Source organism: Arachis ipaensis, chromosome B02 (assembly GCF_000816755.2).
Source record: "Arachis ipaensis cultivar K30076 chromosome B02, Araip1.1, whole genome shotgun sequence".
In the NCBI taxonomy this organism is placed as follows: domain Eukaryota; kingdom Viridiplantae; phylum Streptophyta; class Magnoliopsida; order Fabales; family Fabaceae; genus Arachis; species Arachis ipaensis.
Genome location: NC_029786.2, coordinates 78,689,412 through 78,700,667, shown reverse-complemented (window position 1 = coordinate 78,700,667; position 11,256 = coordinate 78,689,412). Strand labels below are relative to the sequence as shown.

At 36.3% G+C, this 11,256-nt stretch overlaps 1 protein-coding gene across 1 annotated transcript; it reads right to left on the bottom strand.

Annotated features, from left to right (window-relative positions):
* Positions 1,209 to 5,574, bottom strand: LOC107625495 (FT-interacting protein 1). Its single transcript, XM_016328140.2, has 3 exons — positions 5,288 to 5,574; positions 4,548 to 5,195; positions 1,209 to 3,432 (listed from the first exon to the last, which is right to left on the bottom strand). The coding sequence occupies exons 2-3, from the start codon at positions 5,154 to 5,156 to the stop codon at positions 1,564 to 1,566; spliced, it is 2,478 nt and encodes an 825-aa protein (XP_016183626.1). The 5' UTR covers positions 5,157 to 5,195; positions 5,288 to 5,574; the 3' UTR covers positions 1,209 to 1,563.

The window sequence follows — 11,256 nt, the reverse complement described above, 5'->3', positions numbered from 1 at the left end:
TTAGAACTATACTTGCAACGAAATTCGAGTATTTAAACTTGTGAAATTCTAAACCAACACCTAACCCCCGTCAAATTTTTGGCGCTGCCACCGGAGAATTGCAAATGTGTGTCATATTATTGGTTGTTGTTAATATGTGAATATGTGAATAGTTTACTTTTTAGTTAGTTCTTAATTTTTGTTAGTAGTTAAAAGTGTGTTTTTATTTGTTTCTTGATAGTTTTTGTTTTTATTTCCTCTTTTTTTTTTTTTTTTTTCTATAAATTCTCACCCTTTTGTCCTTGAGTTTGGTTGTAACTATGTTGTAGGAAATAATAACTTCAATGATAGTTCACAATATGGGATAGAAAATTAATTGAGGGAGGAACCATATGCATATGGACAACCTTCATGATAACAACCTCCTCCATGTCACTATGAGCACAATTCTCCTATGGTGCATACCAATCCAATGGATATGGTGGGTCTCACTACGGTTAAGAACCTCAACCACCATATGTCTATGAACCACCTCTTTAACATCACCCTCAACCACAATACTCACAAGTCCTATTTTACCACCAAACACCTCCATATGATCCTAATCCATGTCTACCATATCACCAACTTTATGTGCCTCAAGAACAACCATATGAGTCATATGAACCACACTTAAAATCACCACCATTCTAACACTAATACTTTCAAGCCGCCCTTGACCAATTACCTCCATATACACCACTTCAATACCCTTATCAATATGAACCATCTTCCATATATGAAGACCTTCTCCCAAATGATGAACTCTCTTTTTCTCTACAAACCTCAATAGAGGAAGCACTCCAAGTGTTTCTCCAAAAGTAAGAAGAGATCCAAAAGAGTCAAGGAAATATCATGGCTACTTTAGCCGAATGTTTATCTTGCTTGGCGTCGATATGCTCTTGCAACAATTTACGGAAGAATGTGAAGAAATTCAAAGAAAAAAGAAAGAGGGAGGAGAAAGAGGAGGAAGAAGAGGTGTGGTGATGATAATTACAATAATGATATAACAATAACGTTGATGATGATAATGATGATGGAGGAGGAGGAAAAGGAAACAGGAGATCCAAGAAATTCAAACGAGAAAAGAAAGAAGAAAAAAAAGAAGAGCATACGCGTGGATGTGGAACACATTATAACATCTTGGTTGGACTTACTACTTAGTTAAACATTTTGCTTGGTTTTGGTAATAGATAAAGATGTTACAGATTAATATTTAGTTTTAAGTCATAATCCCAAATCAACACGAATTAAACTTTTACAAGAAATAATCTTATGGCCACTCTGCATCACTAGTCACCACAAAGTAGGAACCAAAAAAATGATAATTCAATGATACAATCATACAAAGAAGCTAATCTGCATAAATGTTCTCTCTTTTGCAGTGTTGGAGCCTTCAAAGCATAGTTACCTTTGATCTCCCATTTCCACCTATTACATAATGAATTTGTTCTAAAACAAAACATGTAACTAATCACAAAAAGCAGTGAACCAAAACAAATTGCATCCATGTCCTGTACTGAATTTCTAGAAACTATACATGCTTCAAAGCATGCCATCGGCGCGAGACGGTAACCTCTTGAAGAAGTTGCTAGGCAGAGAGGGTAACTTACTTCTAAACTTGGGGTGCCGGAGCCAGAATATTCCGGCAACAACAGAAACCATCTTGAACGGCGTTATGTATAGCGCCACCGCAGCTATAAGGCAGAAAATCACAAACAAACTTGTTGCTCTTGGATCCCTCCAACTCAATAATGCTTGAAGCCTCTCACCTTGAGTTGCAATGTCTCCAACAACCGTTTGTATTCTTCCAGCTACACTTCTTAGTCTATCATACCTCATTTTGACCACATCCTGCGCCTTAGAAGTTGGAAAAGTATCGAATTCCTCGTCGAGTTCATCCGGATGTGCTGCCTCCGCCCACGAAAGCTTGGTGTCCATGTGAGGCGGATGCCTCGGCCGGAACCTAAAGTTCCATATTCCAATGAGGAACATGTAGAGGAAAATAGTAGGGAGGATCAGTTCAGGGTAACATATCAAAATGAAGAACAGAACATGGACTAGAATTGTTGTAATTGGATTCTTCCATTGTTGAACCTCACCAAGCCACCTAGTCATAGAAATTGCACCTGAAAAAAGGGACACAATTCTAAAGAAATTTGCTTTGCTTCTTCTCAAGCTCCATATATGAGAATCCACATCAAGCATGTATTCCACAACCTCTTTTCTCAATGGTGGTTCAGCTCTACCAAGTCTCACAGCAACAATATTCATAGCTTGGTACCTCAATCCATCTAATTGGTTCACTGTGAATGGATGCAAGTAATGCATTTTTGGTAACAAAGGGTGTCCATAAAGGTAGATTATGTGAGCCAAAGAGAGGCACGTAAATCGAATCGCCAATTGAACTTCTCCCATTTTCTTCAATCCTTTGGGACTAAGAACAAGTAAAGGGTAAGAGTTTGTGTAGATTCTATCCATTTCCAATGTTGATAAACGAATCCTCACTTTTCCAATTCTTGAATCATTTTTTGATCCACTTCCTCCACCCAAATGGCAGTTGTCAAAAACACCCAAGGTTATGACAGTGCAAGGATCATAAACTTCCCAAGTGTATTGCTCATTCCATTTTGGATTGAAACTCTCTGTTATTGTCCTGGTTCTCACCCATTTCTGTCCATATTTGGCAACACAATAGGCATCCGTTGAAGACTTTCCGTCGTTCGTCTTCATCGGCTGCAAGCCTTGAGCACTCAGTATTCCAACTTCAAGAATCCCAATAGGCTGCTTCCAGAGCTGCCGCGCAGTAGGCCGCGTATCACTAATGTACATAGTTGATTCATCAAGCACATGGTATGCACCTTCAAGACACACTCTAAGGTGAATCCTACTTGAGAATTTGAGCTCATGCCTCTTATCACCCTCAAGAACACCAAACCCAAACCTCTCAAGATTGAACCAACGCGAATGCACCGGCCTGTGGTCGAGCCGGACCTCAAACTTGTTCAATGGCACGCACAACCTCCCAACAACCTCGTCTTTCGCCGGCGTAGACTTGTTCTCCACGGTGATCACAAGCTGCTCCTCAAATGGCTCTGCTGCTACAAACACAAGATCTTCATTCCACATTGGATTTGGCGTCTTCGTCGGCGAAAGCTTAGTCTTCAAGACTTGTTGTCCCACCTGAGCCTTCACAAAAGCTTGTGGTGGCTGGCTTTTGTCCTGCGGTTCAATGTCTTGCGCTTCAATGACATTGACTCTAACATACCATAACTTTGGATTAACATAAACCTTTGATCTTATTGTATATACTCCTTCTCCATGAACTGAAGCTGAATCTGAATGCCATGCTTCAGGGAATGCTTCATCAGCTTGTGTCCCCATCCATACTGCTAGCATGATTTCTCCCCTCACCTGCTTAGCACAAATACGAATACCAGTATTAAGTATTAAGTTTTAGTTTGGAAAAATAACTTAATTAATCTCTTTTTGAAAAAATAATTTAAATAATAAATGCCTACATTAAAAGTAGTTAATAAATAAGTTATTTTGTGTTTGGAATTTTAGTTCTAAAGTATTTATTTTAAAAAAAATGTGATAAAAAGTAATAGTATTATGAGAGAAGTAATTTTTTTTAATTTCTTTATAAGTTCTTAAATAACTTCTTAAAAAGCTACAATTTGATTTTGAAAATTTTCCCAGACATTAATACTACTACTTTTCATAAGTCAAAAGCTCAAAAAAAATTACTCTATCATAATAACGAAGACACAAGCATAAAGACACACATATACCCAAACACAGATACACATGAATACATGTAGTTTGTTAGTTGATAAGACACTAATAAGATCAAACACATTTATCTTTAAGAACCAATTTTACTCCTAATGCAAAAGATGATGTTGGTGATGAAGTTGATGAGGATAGAAAGTGGAATTTTAAAAAATTTTATGGGATAAAATTATAAACAAAAAAACCCATGTCTCATGTCTAATATTTGTGTTTCAACCTTTTAGTAAGATGCTAAATACATGTATTTTATATATAATTGTGTGTCAGCATGTCCTTACAAACAATGAACATTTGTCACCGTATTCATGTCTCCGATCAGCATGGATAGCAACCAAACTCAGCCATACAGAATGAGTATGATAAGTACATTCCACAATTCTCACGTTTGAGAATTTTCACTGCATTTAAATAGTGTTTAGATGGAGATAGTAAATATAAGAACTTGTTTGATTGTTTAGATAGAGATAGAGACATAAAGTCTCTCTCTATCGTTATGTCTATTTCTATGGATAGAAAGAATTTAACTGCACTAATAGGAGAACAATGTTAATTGATCAATAACATTTATTATTTGGGGCCTAATATTTGACCAACACTCTAAACACTAAATATTAAATTTTAAATCCTAAATTATAAATCATAAATATTGACAGAAGTGTTGGCTCCCTGTTTGAGGCGATACGATTAAGTGAATAAAAATGAAGAATTTGTATATCATAGTGGCAGTGGCTCACCTTGGTTTCACCCCTTCTACCCTCTAATCTATACCATTGAGGAGCTAAAGGGCTATCTGGTGGAACCCTCGTTGGAACTTCATGCATGTCAAATACAACTTTTCCAATGTAATCATCTCTAGCAACCATTTCTTTGTCCCTTACATAAACCTCAACAACAGAGGATTGTATCTTGTCCTTTGAGAATGCAAAGACTTGTTTCCATTCAGGGTTGCTTTTCTTCTCAAAGTGTCTTGTTTTCCCTTTATAGTTGCCAACTTTTACTTCCACATAAGGGTCAACACTTCCAGTTACTTGGTTTGGAGGCAAGTCCTTCGCCTTTTCGACTCGAACGTAGAGGTAAAACATCTGTTCGACAAGGTCGTATGTGCTTGTTGCTCTCTCGGTGTAGATCCATCCGCTTCCGCCACGTTGTCCTCCGTGTGGCCACCGTTCTCCGAGCACCGGCTTTGTGTCTTTCAGCTTGTAGTCATCCTGGTTCGCCTTAGGTGGAGCAGATTGTGAACCCATTTTTGAATAACTTGCAAGCTTCACCCTCCTTTTTTTTTCTTTGAAAAAACTTAGTGATAAGTGAAAGTGTGTAACTTCTATGATATGTTCCAATCTCATTAACCTCTTAAATTTTCACAGGAGTTTTTAGTGAAGCACCTGAAATAGAAGAAGTGAAGTGAGATAGTAAAAATCAGAGAGACAAAGATATGAATAATTGAGAATATAAAATTTAAGACTTTGTGTTATACCTTTTAAGGTCTGATATGAAACAGGGTCTTTTTTTACAAATGCTTATCATTTTGTGATGATAACTCCTTTGTTGTTTACTGTCTTTGTTTCAATATTTTACTATGCAGCTTTGCCTTGCTTTTCTCTCTGAATGAAATGATTCTCTTCAGCTTCCACTTCATATAAATCTTAAAGTTGCAATTTCAAGACACTTTAGCAGATTGGGGTTGAGGAACTTGGTGCCAAAGGTGCTCAAGGCTAACACACTCAGTCCCTTTATTATTTCTTGTTTCTTTTTTTTGAACCAAAGAATATATACGAGTGTCTTATTAGTTTATTACGAGATTTAATTCAAACATATAATGCTGTTGAGCAACAATATTTATTCTCTATGGTCACAATTTAAGTGAACAGAATATTTTTATATATTAACATGCTGTTATTATAGTTATTTGGATTATAGTGTGTTTTTTTTCCCCTTCAAGCTACTTTACATGAAGTAATATTTTATTTTTAATATTTTACCATTAGTTACTAATTCTATATACTTTTGAAAATTTGAGATACAATGTCGACGCACTTTATAACTTTGCTAGCGGAGCATAGATGCTATACTTGCATTTGCTTAATTTAAACGCTTTGATAATTAGGAGAAGCCACTTTTTAAAATTCCACAACTTCGTAAAGGTTATATGACAAAGATAGTCTTTATTTTTTTTTTCTTTTTTGGAAGACAAAGATAATCTTTTAGAATGGAAAAAAAAAAAAAAATTTGTGGTAGACTAGCACATAATCGCTGCCCGTTATATTGCTCACTTAACACTTTCCTAGATACTAGATTCGTTTGTCTTTCTTCTATAGCTTTCGAGAAGATGGCAATTTTTCTTGTGGAAAAGACTAATTCATCACTCTCAAATATTTGTAGCGTATGAAACGTAATGGTCATTTTGGTAATTGCATTAACATAGAGGCGGGAAAGACAGTTAGTAAATAAATAAAGAAGTTTAAACAATTAAAGCTGCACATTGAGGCCAAAGTAAAGGAGAAAGCGTATGAGGTAAGTGAGCCTTCAAAAGATGCTTTAGGAGGTTATATTATTCCTTCATCTTTATTCGTCTCTAACACGATGTTAGCTGAACTTTTTGGAAATTTTTGACAAGTGGTAACTGGAGGATCAAAAATTCCAAAATTCAATGAATTATAATCGGTAATGTTACGATGAAAAAATATTTTTCACAAAAAAAAAAGTGAAAATTGTTCTTTTTACAATAAAATATTATGTGTAATGCATATTTGTTTAAAAAATTTAATTACATATATATATTTGATCTAACTTTATACTTCACCAAATAAATTTCTATTATAATTATCTTTGTCTTTTATTGATTGATTTTTATTATTCTCAGCTCTCTAAACGTAAACATACTACTATGCATATGACCATCACCGATGGCTCGTCTTAGCTGGTCTGGTTATTTAATTTCTGTCATTATATTTGTTGTTTGGAGTATGTCTGGTTATTTAATTTCTGTCATTATATTTGTTGTTTGGAGTATCTTTGGTATTGCCCATTTAATTGCACAGGTTGTGAAAAAATTATTTTTGGTGTTTCCGCTGTTAGACAGGTTCTTATTTTAAACTTTTGTTGAGTTGGCCCAACATAGTGGTATCGGAGCCGATGATTAATCGGTCTGGTGGTTTTAAGGGGTATTCAAGGTGAAGCATCGAAAATCTTCCCGGCAAAGGTGGTCCGGGCGGCGTGTCCCGCGGTGTTTTGCGGCAGTATGATGGACGAATATTCATATGTGGTGGAGGAGTTAGATGGGAGTTGATGCTTGATGTGGAGGCTCACACTTGAGGGGAAGATTGTTAATGTTGCAAGTGTGAGGAGTGTTGAAGTTAGTCCCACATCAAAGAAAGCAAGGAAGAGTGAGGAGTTTATAAGATGAGAGACCCATTAACTTATTACCTTAAGGTTTTGAGTTGGATGTGGTGTCTTCTCATCTTATGTTCTCTCGCTTGATTCCTCCCCGAAATCTCCTCGGTGGTCGAAAGCTCTCCAGGGTTTGCCCAACAATTAGTGATAACCTGTATATGTTTTGTTCAAACTTCGTTTTTTCCTTCACACTGTGGATAGAAATAACACGCGTTTTATCTCTCTCTCAACTTACTGGTTCGATCGTCTTCTACCCAAATTTAAAAATTTTAACTGATAATCGCCAAAATAAATCCCCGTAAACATCTTTGTGTCTCTCTCAAATTATACCCTGATTTTTACTCTATTTTTTTGCCCACCAAACCTGAGTCTCCATCATTTTTAATTTTCACTCATTTACTGCCATTTCACATCATTTTTTCTGTTCTAGCATTTTCTACCAATTTGTCATTCCTCGAAGAGTTTCCAAGTCACTCCCTAGTCACCAGCGATTGGAGGAAGGGGAAGAGTTCACCGGCAGGGTTTATGAGGATTTTCATGGGCCGTGTATAGCTTCTCCATAGGTCGTGCAAGTACTTCCACGGGCAAGTTTCCTGGAATCACGGGCCGTATTGCTCGCATCCTTCCCTTGGCGATTTCTCTCTTATTGTTGTCGCAAGAGCTAGGCTGTGTGGCTTTTTTCGTTGTTCATAGGAAGTCTACAATAACAAGTATTGCTCACTGTCGCCATTAATTATGGTAAGTCTGTCACTTTACTTCTCCTTCTCATTGATGCCATCCCCTTTTTTAGGTTCTTCTAGAATTAGACTTAACTTTGATGCACTGAAACTTCAACTTTAATGTAGATTTAATTTTTTTCTTTTTTTCCTGGTCTGAATGAAAAGGATCTGAAATGATTAATGGAAGGATTCAAAGTTGTACTTAATTGTTGTGTTGCTCTTTTTATTGATATTGTTGAAATTAAATTTGTATTTATGAAATCTGTTTCAATCAATTTCCTTCTGTGTGTTGTTATTATAATTTAAAATTAAATTTCTATTTGTGCAACTTGTTGTTGTTATCGTGATCTGTGACATGAACTTGTTTTTTTTTAACAAGAGAGCTCAACACAATACAGTGGAACAACATACGACGAAACTGCAACCATGATCATAAAGGGAAATAAAAACAAAAGAAAGCAAACTATCCCTGATGTCATCTCCGGCATTGCCATCAACAACAAAAGGAATCCAAACTACTCCACTCTCTATAACTGGTCAAAGATCTCTGAAACACCTCTTCTGGACCACCTTCTTTGTTATTAAAAATCCGCCTGTTCCTCTCTAGCCAAACATTCCAAGTAACCGCACAGAAGCATATCATCCACTTGTTTCACTCCTCCTTTCTGTTAACAACGCTTGTCCAACTCACAAAATGTTCTTTTATTGAGCCCGGGATAGACCACGATCTCCCGAAATCAGAAAGCCATCGACACCACACCTGCCAAGTAAACTCACAACCCAAAAACAAGTGGTGAATATGTTCAACATCTCTTTTACATAATCCACATATGTTGTCTCCATGACTAATAATCCCAAATCTAAGTAGTCTTTCTTTAGTATTTACTCTTTCTATCAAAGCAAACCAAGTAAATAACTCCACTCGTGGTGGAACCAAACCTTTCCATATGGTTCTGGTGAAACTGTAGCTGGTGATATCCTCCGGAAGAGTATCTAACTGCACCACCTACACAAAAGAGTTAGTTGAAAAAATTCCTTCATTGTCAAACTTCCAGACAACTCTGTCTTGCTTATTACATGCTAGTTTTACAGGCCTTAAAGACTCATACAAAAGGTCCACTAATTTCAACTCCCATTGATATAAGTCTCGCTTCTACTGGAAGTTTCAAATCCACTCTATCCCATTCCAAAACCCACAATCCCCTATGACAGATCCTTTCTGGTTTGAGATAGAGAAAAGTCTCAGAAATCTCATCTTAAGCGAACCACCTTGTAGCCAGACATCTTCCCAGAATCGAGTCCTTCTTCCATCACCCATCTCCAAAGACAACCCAACAATCATCTTATCTCTTACACTGCTATCCTTGAGCTGCAACTGGCATATATCCTTCCATGGTCCCTGAAGAGAGAACTTTTGCGTGGTCTAGAAATTCGCAGATAAATCCTCATTGCAGGTATAGCTTCTAAACCAACAAAAGTCCTTTCTTACAAACGTTTTGGTTGTCACAAGTAACAAACCCCTTTAAAATTGATGACCGAGTATTTAAATCTCGGGTCGTCTTCTCAAGGAATTGCAGGGAGGTGTTCTTATTATTGGTTATGAGTCTTGTAAATTGGGGGTTTTGAAAGTAAGGAAGAAGTATGTTAAATAATAAGAAAAATAAAATAGTAATAAAATAAACTTTTGGCAAGGTATTAGAACTGGAAATCCTGTCCTTGTTATCCTTATCAGATGTGGTGAGAATTGGGTTTTAATCCCACTAAGTTAACCTTTACTAAAACAAAAGAAAGTCAAGTAGACTAATTAGTTTGATCCTCGGGTCCTAGTCAATTCCTAAGAAAGGACTAGAGTTATTGGAATTAGCAACTCCCAATTTCAACCACTGCTTTATTTGAGAACTCAAGCGTCACCAATTACTTAACCAGAGCCAAAAGGAAGAAATTATCTAAATTAAATTAAAAGCAATCTTAAATAGAATAAAACAATCATAAATCTGAAATACCTCAAATTGTATTTAAACATAAATTTAAGTCCTAACATGGAAAGATTCATAAATCAAATGGGCAACATAAGTAATTAACAGATAAAAGTATTAAAGTATCTAAAAGTAGAAGAGAAATATAAATTGAAGAACATTGAACCTGAAATTGAGAAATAACCATAAACTGAGAGGAATCCTAATTCTAAAAATCTAAATCCTAAATCCTAAGAGAGAGGAGAGAACCTCTCTCTCTAAAAACTACATCTAAAACTAAAAATTATGAATAAGCTTGTGTATGATGAATGGATGCATTCCTCCACTTTATAGCCTCTAATCTGTGTTTTCTGGGCCGCAAACTTGGTCGAAAATAGCCCAGAAATCGCTGGAGAAGAAATCTACCATGCTGATCTTCGCCACTGCGATGCATCCATGTGAAGCACGCGTTTGTGTCGCCTAGCATCAAAGAAACTATGGCATATTATATATCAAATCGAAGCCCCAGACGTTAGTTTTCCAACGCAACTGGAACCGCGTCATTTGGACCTCTGTAGCTAAAGTTATAGCCGTTTGAGTGCGAAGAGGTCAGGCTGGACAGCTTTAGCAATTTCTCCAACTTCTTGTATTCCTTCCACTTTTGCATGCTTCTTTTCCATCCTCTGAGCCATTCCTGCCCTGTAATCTCTGAAATCACTTAACACACATATCAAGGCATCTAATGGTAATAAGAGAGGATTAAACATAGGGAACTTAAGGCCAAAGAAGCATGTTTTCAATCAAAGCACATAATTAGGAAGGCAAATGTAAAACCATGCAAATAGTATGAATAAGTGGGTAAAGAGTTGATAAAAACCACTCAATTGAGCACAAGATAAACCATAAAATAGTGGTTTATCAACCTCCCCACACTTAAACATTAGCATGTCCTCATGCTAAGCTCAAGAGAAGCTATAAAGGAGTGAAGAGGAATGATAGAATGTATGAAATACAACCTATCTGTATGAATGCAACTACATGCAAAATGTTTCTACCTACTTGGTTAAAAGTAAATAAGCTCTTCAAGACAAACATAAATCAGATTTCACTAATTCAAATAAAAAGTAAATAAACTTGTAATAAGATAGCTCATGATAGCAGGGAACATAGAATCAAGCATTGAACACTCACTGGTAGTGTATATCACTCTAACTCTCAAGTGTATAGGGTAATTCACTCTACTCTCCTCTAATCATGCTTTCTAAACTTTGTTCTTCATCTAACCAATCAACAAAAATTTAGTTACCACTGCAAACATCATGAGATCTTTTTCAAGGTTGTAATGGGGCTAAGGTAAGGGTGAGGGTATATATATATAA